This window comes from Macaca mulatta, chromosome 14 (assembly GCF_049350105.2).
Source record: "Macaca mulatta isolate MMU2019108-1 chromosome 14, T2T-MMU8v2.0, whole genome shotgun sequence".
Classification (NCBI taxonomy): Eukaryota; Metazoa; Chordata; class Mammalia; order Primates; family Cercopithecidae; genus Macaca; species Macaca mulatta.
The window spans coordinates 52972815-52986754 of record NC_133419.1 but is presented as its reverse complement, the minus strand read 5'-3'; the positions used below and the strand labels follow the sequence as shown (position 1 = coordinate 52986754).

General features: G+C 46.1%; 1 protein-coding gene across 7 annotated transcripts in view; it reads left to right on the top strand.

Annotated features, from left to right (window-relative positions):
- PARVA (parvin alpha) overlaps positions 1-13940 on the top strand; it is a 162214-nt gene that overhangs the window by 103805 nt on the left and 44469 nt on the right. For all 7 annotated transcript variants that reach the window (XM_077963318.1, XM_015114831.3, XM_077963316.1 and 4 more), the window contains 3 exons: positions 570-659; positions 738-808; positions 4573-4675. In XM_077963318.1, the coding sequence (XP_077819444.1) occupies positions 570-659; positions 738-808; positions 4573-4675 (264 nt within the window). The remainder of the gene's footprint in view (positions 1-569; positions 660-737; positions 809-4572; positions 4676-13940) is intronic.

Sequence of the window (13940 nt, the reverse complement as noted above, 5' to 3'; positions counted from 1 at the left end):
GAGCTCAGGGGAGGGCCAGGACTGAGGTATTTTTGAGCGGTGGCTGGGGTTGGATGGAGGTGGGAAGGCAGATAATCAGGAGAGTACCTCAGGGAAGCCAGGAGAGGTGAGAAGTCAGAGGAGGGTGGAAGTGAGGATGGAAATGCTTTACAACGTACATATAGCCTCAAACCCATGACCCCGTTCATCCTGTCAGCAAACAGTCACTGGGCACCAGACAGGAAGAAGGGACAGGCAGGAGGCAGAGACTCAGAAAGAAGCCAGCGCCCACCTCGCTTCCATTTATTCCGAAATCTTTTCTGAGAGGAGGGAGATTTCTGTGCTTTTGAGACCTCACTGCTTCCCTGAGGAAGGCAAGTGAAGTGACAGCTGGCAGAGGTGAGATTAAGGGGACAATTAGGTCGTTTCAGCCAGGCGACGCCATGAATTGATCGTAGGCTGAGTAACAGCTGTAATCTACCCTTAGTGGGTTTTTTTCTCAATGTCAATATCTAACACCCTTGTTAAAGAGCTCCGACCCCCTGCCGTCCGTCAGCTGAAATGTGACCCTGCTCTTCCTTTTCTTCCAGTGTCCGAGCTGCAGGAGGAGGGAATGAATGCCATTAACCTGCCCCTCAGCCCAATTCCCTTTGAGCTGGACCCCGAGGACACGATGCTGGGTAACTGTGCTCTTGTCTCTGAATTCGCTTAAGCTTTCTCGTGCCAGCACCCCCACTGAATTCCTTTTCTTTTTAAAGAGGAGAATGAGGTGCGAACAATGGTGGATCCAAACTCACGCAGTGACCCCAAGCTTCAAGAACTGATGAAGGTAAGAAGAAATCAGGAGCGGCTTCAGGTGCCTCACAGACCCACCAGGTGTCCATATGCCACCTGCTCTGTGCAGGCACCCCACGAGCCCCTCCGTGAAGGTAGAAAGTCATGGCAGCCCCTGCCTCAGGCAGTGGGTGGTCTAGGAGATGGCCATCGAAAACGTAACCAATTATGTAAGCGTGGGACGTGACAAATGCCCAGTGAGTGGTGCTGGTCACAGCACCAGACAGTTCAGTACAGGTAAGCTCACGATGGCCAGCATTCCAGAGTGCACAAAATGCTTATTTTCTCAAGGACCTTCAAGAGCAGGCAGTAAAGTAGGAATTAGTCTCATCCCTGTTTTCCAGATGACAAAACCAAGTCTCAGAAAAGCCAAAAGGTTTGTTTATGGTCATAAACAAGGAGACAGAATTCAAGCAGAAATGAAGGAGGTGAAGTGACATATTGTGCATAATGTACCTGCGCAGTGGCTGGTGTGTGCTTGTCCTTCCAAAACTGTTTGTTTCTCACCTGCATCTTATTCCCTGTCCTATGTTCCTCCTCTTCAGCTTAACCAGGCTGCACTTAAGACAAAAGGCACTCACACCTGTCATCCCAGCACTCTGCAGAGGCCAAGGTGGGTGGATCACTTGAGCTCAGGAGTTTGAGACCAGCCTGGGCAACGTGGTGAAACACCATCTCTACTAAAAATACAAAAATTAGCAAAGTGTGGTGCCGCATGCCTGTAGTCCCAGCTACTCAGGAGGCTGAGGTGGGAGGATGGCTTGAATCTGGGAGGCAGAGGTTGCAGTGAGCTATGATCACACCACTGCACTCCAGCCTGGCCCTGTCTCAAAAAAAAAAAAAAAAAAAGCACTGGATGTCAGAGTGATTCATTCCCCATGCAAATCTGAATATGCGGTTCCCCTGTGCAAGATCTGTCAGAGTTTCCTGTCCACCTCAGGTTGTAGTCCACTCCTAGAGGTGGTGTTTAGCGTCCTTGCTCTAGCTGCCTCTTCAAACCTCAGATTAACCACTACCCGGCAACACAGGGATGCCAGAACTGCTCCTCCCAGCAGCCCATGCGTGCTCCCAAAACTCCCCACTGCCAAAGCCTGGCTAATGCAGTCCACTCTGACTACAATGCCTCTCATGCCCTTCATCTGAAAGTCTCAGCACGGCTACTTGCTCCAGGAAGCTTGCTCTGAACTCTAGTGCCATGGCTCAGCCCCTCCATGGCTGCTATGGCCCTGTCCTTAGTTCTGTTGTCGTCTCCACGTAATATTATAGCAGACTTCTCTGTCTCTTTCACTAAATGGTGAACTTTTTGGGGTTAGAAACTGTCTTTTTTTTCTATCATTGTACCCCAAGGACCCAGCACAGAATATCACATATAGCAGGTATTTAATAAACATTGGAGGATGGATGGAGGAAAGGAAGGAGGAGGAAGGGTGGGTGGATGAATGGGTAGGAATTTCAAAGTCAGCCAGGAGTTTTCAGAAGTAAAATCAAACCCATGTGAGGGTTGGGCCATCTCACTAGGGACTAGAGGACTGAGGGCAGTCATCTCAGAGGAGATGTGTAAATGTCCCTTCTGTCTGCTGAAGGGAGTCTGTGCCCTGAGTCTGTGCCCTGACCCCAGAGTTCAAGAGAAAGGAGGCAGCCTTGGCTAGGCCGCCATGCAGCCTCTTACTCCCCTGGATCACAACCAGAGCCCCACAGGCAGTTGGGCTATGCATGTTGGGTATCTGGCCTTTCCTGATGCAGTCTGTGCTGCACCCACAGGTGACTGCCCCTGCCCAGTGAGACCCTAAGCCCTCGCCTTGCTGTGCAGGAAGAAGATGGAACAGTTGAGGTGCAGGCTCTGCCTGCTGCTGCACCTCTCCGGGGTGCTGGGCCTGTATGGGCAAGGGTAGGGGGAAAGGGTCTAGCCCTGGGCTTGCTCCTATCAGAGGGCATTCACCATGCTAGAATGGGTAAGCTACTGCTTGCTCAGGAGACCCCTGAGGGTAAGCACAAGGTCAGAATGGGCTCCAAATGGTTCAGTCTTCAGTGTTGATCTCCCAGACCTAAACCTGCACTCGGGCCCTGTTTGAGGGAGTGGAGGATTGGAGATGCACATAGGCATGAGCCCTGGAGTGCTGACCAAACACACGGATCACTTTATAGCTACCTCTGTACTTCCAGAGGGAGGTTCAATTTTCTAGATCTATGCTGATTTGACCACCTTGAAATCCTACTCTTTCTGGTCAACTCCTAGTATTCTTTTAAGAGTCTCCTTAGGAACTTTGCACAGTGGCATGTACCTGTAGTGCCAGCTACTTTGAGATGAAGGTTTGAGGACAGAAGTTTGAAGCTATAGTGGACTATGATTGTACCTGTGAATAGCCACTGCACTCCAGCGTAGGCAACATAGCAAGACCCTACCTCAAAAAAAAAAAAAGTCTCCTCAAACACAAGGCTTTCTGGAAGCCTCCCCTCATTCCTGATCTCTCCTGCCCACCCCCAGCCTGTTGGGGCCTCTCCTCTACTCTCTCATAGCACCATGTCCTTCCCACCCTAGGATTTGAACCCTTTATGTTATAATCCTTTGGTTGACCGGTTTTCTGCCCCCATAAGCCTCTCCAAGACAGAGGTGGGGACTTACTCTACTGGATACAGTGCAGTGCCTGGTATACAGTAGGTGTTACAGTTGCTATCTTCCTGTCTTGGGACAGTGGAACAATGTCCTGTAAAGCCTCCAGGCTCCAACATCAGCCCACCCAGGGATGGCAATGCTGTCTGGCTATCGCTGTGTTATAAAGGCAGCATATTTATGCTAAGGCAAAGACATCCAACACAAAGGATGATGTCCACTTATAAGAAATTGGAGAAATGTCAAAACTGTAGTGGTTCCCCCAGGCCTGTGGTCAGGGAGGAAGATTGAGTACAAAGGGGCCTACGGAAGCATCTTACGGGGGAGGGAACTGTTCTGTATCTCAGTTGTGGTGGGGGTTAAACTACAGTGCACAATGACCAAAACTCATCACTGTATACTTAGCTCTTTTTTTTTTTTTTTTTTGAGGTAGAGTCTCACTCTGTTGCCCAGGCTGGAGTGCAGTGGCACGATCTTGGCTTACTGCAGCCTCGACCTCCCTGTTCAAGCAATTCTCCTACCTCAGACACCCGAGTATCTGGGATTACAGGCACCTATCACCATGCCTGACTAATCTTTGTAGTTTTAGTAGAGACGGGGTTTCACCATGTTGGCCAGGCTGGTCTCAAACTCCTGACCTCAAGTGATCTGCCTGCCGCGACCTTCCAAAGTGTTGGGGTTACCGGTGTGAACCACCTTTTCATGGCTATACACTGTGAATGTTGCTTGCCATTAGAGTAAGGAATAATAGGGGACATAGATATTAACAGGGACACTGGTGCCACCAGCACTAGCAGGATGTACATCTGAAAATTAAGAAGGCCAGTAGGGCTCACACTGGCAGCTACCTGTGCACACACTGGTGTGGATAGTTCTTCTGCTTTTGAAATCTGAAGTTCAAAGCAGGGCACAGTGGAACACTCCCATAATCTCAGCTACACAGGTGGCTGAGGCAGGAAGATCACTTGAGCCCAGGAGTTTGAGTCTAGCCTAGGCAACATAGTGAGACCCTATCTCAAATAAAATGAAACTTAAAATCTAAAGTTCATTTAGATTTTAATTGTTTAGGATAAGAAAGCTGGTCTGTAAGAAAATAAACCATAACTCTTTCTTATTATTGCTCGTTCCCTCTCTCTCTCTCTGTGTAGGTATTAATTGACTGGATTAATGATGTGTTGGTTGGAGAAAGAATCATTGTGAAAGACCTGGCTGAAGATTTATATGATGGACAAGTCCTGCAGAAGCTTTTCGGTAGGAGAGTTCAGTGCTGCAGTGGATGTGTGTTTAACTGCAGGTGGTTGGATCACCTACTTGTAGCTAGGAGGAGTTATTCTCAGTTTACAGTGGCTTACCTGGAAATGGATTACAAATGTGTGGAATGTGGAATAACAGCTCAGTGAAGGCTTTAGATGTCCTCTTGCAATGTTTTACATGAATGAATTGTAGAGGGAGTCTCCACGACCAGGTGGGCCTGCTCCTTCTAGCAGCCAAGGGTCATCAGCTAGATGAAGAGACCCCACTATATATTAATAGCTAGAAAGCACGCCTCCTTCTCTCCAGAAAAGCATGCCTGTGTGGCCTCTGTAGGTATATTTACATGCATGGGCGTGAGTATGCATTTTTAGACCTCTGTCACCTTCAGATGCATGTATGTGTTCCTCTGTCATCTGTGGACTTGTGCATGTGTGTGTGTTCCTCCCTGGGTCGCTTTGCAGCTGTTCATGTGAAAATGTAAGGACAAAGGGGAGAGAAAGGAGAATTCAGGGGTAATCTTAGTGTTGAAAGGACAAATTTCAGCTTGAATGGAGTTAAGGTGTCCTCTACTGCTCCTAATCTAACTCTGGCCCAAACCTTCCCCTCAGATTCTAGACTTCAATCCTTAACTGCCCTCTGGGCACCTCTACCTGAATCTACCTTAGACTGAATTCATCCACTTTTCTAAAGCTGTTTCTTCCCCTGAGTTCATAGAATCCCCTCCCTTCCTCCTCTGCCCCCATGTATACAGGGATCAGCAAGACCCATTTCTACCTCTCCTGAATACATCCTCTGCCGTTTTCACTTTCTGAACTATTGAAAAAACTTCCAGACTCACTTCTTTGCTTCCCATCTCACCTCCTCCACCTATTCCCTACGCAGCTGGCAGAGGAAACTTTTAAAATCCCAAGTCCAGTCTTGTAGTACTTATTTATAACTCTCAGTGGCTCTCTCCTGCTGGACAAAGTCCAAACCCCTTGTCACAACATTCAAAGCATTCCATCATCCGATGACCCCCAGCTGTCTCCTTGGCCTCACCTCCGGCCACTCCCACACATGTGGCTCATCCGTGTGGTAATGCGTGTAAAGTGCTTAGGATAGTGCCTGACACATAGCAGATGCTCGATAAATGTCATCATTGGTTTTACTATTTTTTTGTATACCATTGCTGCATTTTTACATATGCCACACATATTAACATGCCTATACTTTTGCTCATACTAGTCCTTCTGCCTCTAAGGCCTGCCTTCCTCCTTTACCCACCAGGGCAAACCATTATTGCTCATCCTTCTGATCTCTAGAATTAATCAAATGTGCCTCCCTATTACAGCCTTTACAGTACTGTCACTTTTTTTTTTTTTTTTTTTTTTTTGAGGCAGGTTCTCGCTGTCACCCAGGCTGGAATGCAGTGGCATGATCTTGGCTCATTGCAGCCTTGACCTCCAGGGTTCGAGTGACCCTCCTGCCTCAGCCTCCTGAGTAGCTGGGACTACAGGGCATGCACCATCATGCCCAGCTAATTTTTGTGTTTTTTGTGGAGACAGGGTTTTGCCATGTTGCCCAGGCAGGTCTCAAACTCCTGGGCTCAAGCAACCTGCCTCAGCCTCCTGAAGTACTTACTGGGATTACAGTAGGGAGCCACCACGCCTGGCCCTATAGTCACATTTAGAAAAGGTAGTCATATACTCTTTTTTTTATGTTGCCCCCCTACACACACATATATGTATCTCTCTCTGAGGGACTATATATACACTTGCACGTATATGCATATATGTGTGTATATACATACAAATGTGTATATACATACATGTGAGTATATATACATACCTAAGACTTTCCATGTCATCTGTGGCTGTTTAGGTAAATGTGCATAGGCTTCCCCAAGGCACGAGCCATGTCCTATGTATTTATCCAGGCTTCTCCAGCACCATCAGATTGTCTAGCACATGTTGCCTAGCACTTAATGTATATTGAGGCCAGCCACGGTGGCTCACGCCTATAATCCCCGTACGATGGGAGGCCTAGGCAGGCAGATCACCTGAGGTCAAGAGTTCAAGACCAGCCTGGCCAACATGGTGAAACCCCATCTCTACTAAAAATACAAAAAGTAGCCAGGCGTGGTGGCAGGCGCCTGTAGTCCCAGCTACTTGGGAGGCTGAGTCAGGAGAATCGCTTGAACCTGGGAGGCGGAGGTTGCATAGAGCCGAGATCATGCCATTGCACTCTAGCATAGGGGACAGACCAAGACTCCCTCTCAAAAAAAAAAAAAAAAAATGTGTATTGAATGAATGAACGAATGAATGGCTAATGCAGTTTCTAGGAAGTTAAACTGATTTGGTTCTCAGACATCAGTATTAATGGGTGTTAATATTTAAGGGTGTATAAACTGCAACTGAATACAGAGAGGAAATGAAAAAGCTTTGGCACATGAAGACATGGCTAAGCCGGGAACCTCACTACGCATCTCTCCCAGTGACTACAGCTTTTAACTCCTCCAGCAGACATCTACTCAGGATCTGAAACTGCCAAAAGGTTCTATGCTAGGCTGTCAGAGCAAGCAAGGTAGAACATGGCCACAGAGTAATGGAACATGGTCGTGAAGGAATCTTGCCTCCAGGAATGGTTACAAAACCATCCAGCGTCACATCTGTGCAACCCAAATCAGGCATTACATACAAGCAGATTAGATCATTTCAGATCTCACCCTTCATGCTGAAAAGGTGATTCACTATGGAGGTGATGCTTCTTTTGTGAACTTAAGTTTAGACCCTAATCTCAAAGGTCTAAGGCAGGGCATACACATTCAAAGCCTACAGGTAGGATAACCAGGTGGAGTGAGCCAGTGTGTAGTAAAAAAAAATTATATATATATATATATATACACACACACACACACACACACACACACATACATATAAATATATATATACACACACATATAAATATATATATATATATGCGCATCTGGAGCTCCTGGGAGGGATCAGTCTGAAAGCAGAGATTAGGGGGAATGTTTTGGTTTGTTTTCTTTTTTTAATGACCCTGTGAGTATAAAGGACGCAGAGTTTCGAGTGAGCACTCTGACCTTACGATCCCCTCTAGCTATTTTTCCTGTCACTGGTCATGTTAACCTCAATCACATTGTCAAGGTGGTATCATACTGCCAGATTTCTTCATTATAAAGTGACTGTTTTTTCTTTTTAATTAATTTATGTGGGGAGAGATACTTTGAGACTATGTAAATATCCTGTTCTCCTTAAACTTCTCCCTCTAGTTTTAGCATCCATTTAGAATGCATCTGCTGCAATTATTATGGTAGTGTTCTAGCAGAGATGGCCTCTTCTCTGTATTCCTTCTGCATTTATTAACTGGAATTCTAAAAGGAAGAGTTGTCATTTCTATTTATTTATATCACTGTGGACATATTTATTTCATACTTTGGGTTTAATCCAGTACTACTTTATCGTTCACTTTTTTGCTCATTGGCTTCCAGCTTTGGCCATTGGGAGCTCTTTCAGGTTGCCTCCTGGACACTTTCAACAAGCTGCCCATATATATATATATATATATATATTTTTTTTTTTTTGAGCATTTCCTTTGTTTCTCACATCATAAGATACTCCAAGACCATCTTATATTTTTCTTACTCCAGTCCTGAAATCAATCACTTTTCCAACAAGCCCTGATTTATTTTATTGGAGAATGGAATTTAGATATCAAGATTTGGGCATATTAGTGGATGTTTTTAACTTGTTGTCTGCAGCATAAATAACCAAACATCTGTACTGAGGTACAGTACCCTTACATGGTGGTGTTAACCAGGCATGATTGTTCCCAGAAATCCAGTTTCTAATCATACTGGGGCTTGAGCTTCCTTAATACTGAGTTGGTTGGGCAGCGAGATGGCAGGGTCTGAGTTTGAGATTAGTAAAGTAACTATGAAACACTAGCACTTAGAAGATGATGGAAATGGCATAGGGGCCTCTGGTAGCCCAGGAGCACACACACTGACATCAAGAAAAGGATATGGGGCCAGGCATGGTGGTTCACACCTGTAATCCATGCACTTTGGGAGTCCGAGGTGGGTGGATCACCTGAGGTCAGGAGTTCAAGACCAGCCTGACCAACACAGTGAAACCCCATCTCTTCTAAATGCAATTAGCCAGGCATGGTGGTGCATCCTCCTTGGGAGGCTGAGGCAGGAGAATCACTTGAACCCAGGAGGCAGAAGTTGCAGTGAGCCGAGATCATGCCATTGCACTCCAGCCTGGGCAACAAGAGCGAAACTGTCTCAAAAAAAAAAAAAAGAAAAAGAAAAGGACATGGAATCCAGGAAGCCATGTTGATTACATTGTGGAACAAAGACCCAGAACCTAGAGGCAGAAGTGTGTGAGAAGGTGTAGCAGTGTATTAGTCTGTTCTCACGCGGCTCATAAAGACATACCCGAGACTGGGTAATTTAAAAAGGAAAGCGGACCGGGTGCAGTGGCTCACGCCTGTAATCCCAACACTTTGGGAGGCCGAGGCAGGCGGATCGCAAGGTCAGGAATTTGAGACCAGCCTGACCAACATGGTGAAACCCCGATCTCTACTAAAAATACAAAAATTAGCCAGGCATGGTAGCAGGCACCTGTAATCCCAGCTACTCGGGAGGCTGAGGCAGGAGAATCGCTTGAACCCAGGAGGCAGAGGTTGCAGTTAGCTGAGATCGCACCATTGCACTCCAACCTGGGTGACAGAGCAAGACTCCATCTCAAAAAAAAAAAAAAAAGGAAAGAGGTTTAATTGACTCAGAGTTCCACGTGGCTGGTGAGGCCTCACAATCAAGGCTGAAGGCGAATGAAGAACAAAGTCACGTCTTACATGATGGCAGGCAAAAAAGCTTGTGCAGGGGAACTCCCATTTATAAAACCATCAGATATTGTGAGACTTATTCACTACCCCATGATTCAGTTATGTCCACCTTGATACATGGGGATTATTAAAATTCAAGGTGAGTTTTGAGTGAGGAAACAGCCAAACCATATTAGGCAGGGGCCTCCTGATAGAGGGTTGTATATGTTTCATTGCTGTGGTGAAAGCCTGAACAGGTGAGCATCCTTGAGATTCCATGTGACCTTGGCTGGCAAGGACTGGCTGGGTGTTCTCCAATTATGAGCTCAATGGGGAGCAACAGCATACCTGGCTTACCTCTGTGTGGCCACATGCCCCTTGCTCACAGCAGTGTCTGCCTTCCTTGCAGGAAAATCACCCTTCTCAGAGGCCCCAGGCATTTCTGGTAGATTCTATCAGAAGAGCCTCTCCCTAGTCCTTCTTTCTTAGCTGCCCAACCCAGCTGCCCCATTGCTGCCTATATTCCCTGGGGTCTTCCCACTTGCCCTGGCATCAGATCTTAGTTTAGGTTTTCCCAAAGCAGATGCTGAGACAAGGACATGGGTGGAGGAAGCTTATATGGAAGGTAACCTTAAAACGTACAAATAACTGAGTAGGGCATGTAAGAGGGGAAGAGAAAAGTGCCAAACATGAGTATGTTAATCAGAACAGCAGCCCTATTTCAACCAGGGCTCATAGCTGGGCCCTCTGAGAAACCACGTAACAACACATCTCAGAATCACCCTTCCCAGTGCAAGGTAACAAGGGCATTTATCCTATGGCTCCTTTCCCCCTGTGGTTGAGGGTTGCCTGTGCAGGAAATAAAAACTTCCAGGTTGTGCTTCTGTGGTTACAAGAAGAGGCCAGAGATGGCCATCAATGTGCTAGGAGCTGTCTGCAGCTGCAGATGAATGCAGGTGGGCCAGGGAGCTCGGGGAAGGGGCATCGCCATCATCCAGAGAGACCACAGGGACAGCAACCCTGCTGTGGGGACACTGGCCACTTCTCTGCACTATTGGTGTTGCTGCCAAGAAAATAGTAGCCGCTGGCAACGCTGGCCTGCTTCTTCATGACATACACTTCGTCCTCTCACGGGAGCAGCCCCAGCCCTTTCCAAACTTCAGAGCAAAAGTTTCCCAACCCCAGAATGAGGAGGAAGTTCCTTCCTACCCCAGCCAAAACACCTCATTTCTTGACCAGGATTACCTCCTTCCAGGGTGATTGATAGAGGAAAGAGCCTTAGGTTTCCCAGAATATTCTCTTACTCCATGGCATCAATAAGAAAGTCACAGAATCATCCAAAGTTGGGACACATTTCCCAATGCCTCAATTATGCGGTTATGTCCACGGTCACCTGGTTATATTTACATTCACAACACTTAGGCAGTAGGTATGACTGAGTGAGAGATGGGATAAGCGATTCCAGGACGATGCCTACACAACATAATTCATCATTTCATGTGAACATGGCCCACTGCCTGTTTCTTATTGAGGTTTCCTGGCTTGGGATGTCTATGTGAATTTCCTTATGGTATGTTTCATTTGACTGATCCTTATCTTTGAACAGGTACATGTGCTGGGAACAGAAAAGGCCTATATTCAGGGATGAGAGTCATAAGGTTCCAGGGCTCTTCCTTCTGGTTTTCACAATAACATGTGACTGAAACAGGTATCATTCTTCAGGCTTCAGACCAAAAGGTTGCCTGTGGCAATAAAGTTCTACAGGAGGATGGTTTTGTTTTGTTTTGTTTTGTTTTGTTTTGTGTGTGTGGTTTTCTTTTTCCCTGATAGACCCTAAAGGGTGCAATTTACACTGATCTTAATCTAGTCTGATAATAATATCCACTAGGCAAAAACCATTTGGTGTGCTATATGCTAACTGTTGAGTTTAGGGATATAAAAGTAAATGTGTCATATTGCTGTCCTCTGTTGGGATTAAAGGTGTGAGCCACCTCACCCAGCCAGAGGGGGCATTTTGAAAATTGTGAGTTCTGGAAAGTCACAGCCTGGTAGTATACAGGTCTGTAAGAGATCAAGTAGGAGTTTGGGAAAGGTTTTGGGAAAGGTTTCAGGGAAGAGGGGGTATTTTGGTGTTTTATTTTTGTTACTTTTTTTTTTTTTTTTTTTTTTGGAGATAGGGCCTTACTCTGTTGCCCAGGCTGGAGTGCAGTGGCACAGTCATAGTTCACTGCAGTGTCGCCCTCCCCGGGCTCAGGAGATCTTCCCATCTCAGCCTCCCAGGTAGCTGCGATCACAGGTGTGCACCACCACACCCAACTAATTTTTGTATGTTTTATAGCGATGGGATTTCACCATGTTTCCCAAGCTGGTCTCAAACTACTGGGCTCAAATGATTCACCCACCTTGGCCTCCCAAAGTGTTGGGATTAAAGGCATGAGCCACCTCACCCAGCCAGAGGGGGCATTTTGAATGGGGCTTTACAGAAAAAGATCTCAAACATATAAGGAAGGAGAAAGGGCACTTTAGCCAAGACAACAAAAGAGTTTCCAGGAAGCCTCTGTTAATTTTGGTGCTAATGGAGGGAAAATGCTGTAGCGTCCAGGAGCCAGTGGGTAGGTGACCATCAGGGTTGGGTGACTGGGATATGAAGCTAACAAAGAAAATGAGACCCAGCTCCCAGGTCGTGGTTTTTAGCACCAACAGGATAAACCAGGACTTCTTGGAGAAATGCCTTATTTTAGACCTGGGGCAGGGAATATAGATGAGCCTAGAGCATCTTGCAGTGCCAAAAAGAAGTGCTAAGAAAAAATATATATACACGCAGCCACACATTGAAAATGTCCAAAACCAACCTGAGGGAGCTCCCAGTGGCTAAAGCTGGAATTATTTGGGGGAAAATTAATAATAGTAGTATTGGATTATAATCCAAAGTCTAATATAAATATCCTTAAATTGATACTGATATAAATAAATAACTGAACAAATAAACGGGAACAAAAAGACAACTCTTCCTTATAGAATTTCAAATACTTTATGTAGATACAACCCCTTCAAAAAAGGTGGCAATTAATTCCACAAATCCTTGAGTGGCTGATTTTAGTGACAGGCTTCCCGTGATTCGGGTGTGGAAGTGGGGATAGGGTAGGGGGAGGATATAAATAAAGGTTACTTCACTTCTGTGGTCTTCCTCCCCGGCCTACCCATGGGAAAAATGTAGGAACAACCAAGCAGTCCTGACCATCCCTTCTCAGAATTGTCAAGGTCATGGTAAAAACAAGGAAAGTGTGAAAAACCATCACAGAACAGAGGAGGCTAAGGAGACATGAAGAGAAGTGGTATCCTAGACCGTTTCCTGAAACAGAAAAAGGGCATTAGAAAAACCTAGTGAATCCAGATAAGATACGGGGTTAACAGTCATGTACTAATGTCATACATAAATAGCTGTGACATATGTACCATAGTAATGTGAGATGTTAACAGTAGGAGGGGAAACTGAGTTCGGAGTGCATAGGAACTGTCTGTACTGTTTGTAACTTTTATATATATAAATCTAAAAACTGTTCTAAAATGAAAAGTCTATTTAAAATAAAGGGCCCGGCACTGTGGCTCACACCTGTAATCCCAGCACTTTGGGAGGCTGAGGTGGGTGGATCACCTGAGGTCGGGAGTTCAGGACCAGCCTGACTAACATGGAGAAACCTTATCGCTACTAAAAATACAAAATTAGCCAGGCATGGTGGCGCATACCTGTAATTCCAGCTACTTGGGAGGCTGAGGCAGGAGAATCGCTGGAATCCGAGAGGCAGACATTGCAGTGAGCCAAAATCGCACTATTGCACTCCAGCCTGGGCAACAAGAGCGAAACTCTGTCTCAAAGATAAAAATAAAAATAAAATAAATAGAGGCTGGTTGCAGTGGCTCATGCCTGTAATCCCAGCACTTCAGGAGGCCGAGGCAGGCAGATCACTTGAGGCCAGGAATTCAAGATCAGCCTGGCCAACACGATGAAACCTCATTTCTACTAAAAATACAAAAATTAGTGGGGCGTGGTGGTGGGCGCCTGTAATCCCAGCTACTCAGGTGACTCAGGCAGGAGGATCACTTGAGCCCAGGAGGCAGAGGTTGCAGTGAGCTGAGATCGCACCACTGCATTCTGGCCTGGAAGACAAAGTGAGACTGTGTCTCAAAACAATAAATAAAATAAAGGAAGAAGATGAAGCTCACATTAGAGGACCGTGAACTAAGAGTTTTAGACTGTATTGTTTGACTGGTGGCAACTAGTGATGGCTTATGAGCAAAACAACACAATCAGAAATGGGGCTTTAGGAAATAACATAGGAGCAGTATGGGGGTTGCTCAGAGACAGTGGAAGGAACTCCAGCAGAGCATCTCCTCATGAGAAAAGGATAGTGTCAAACTAGAGGAGTGA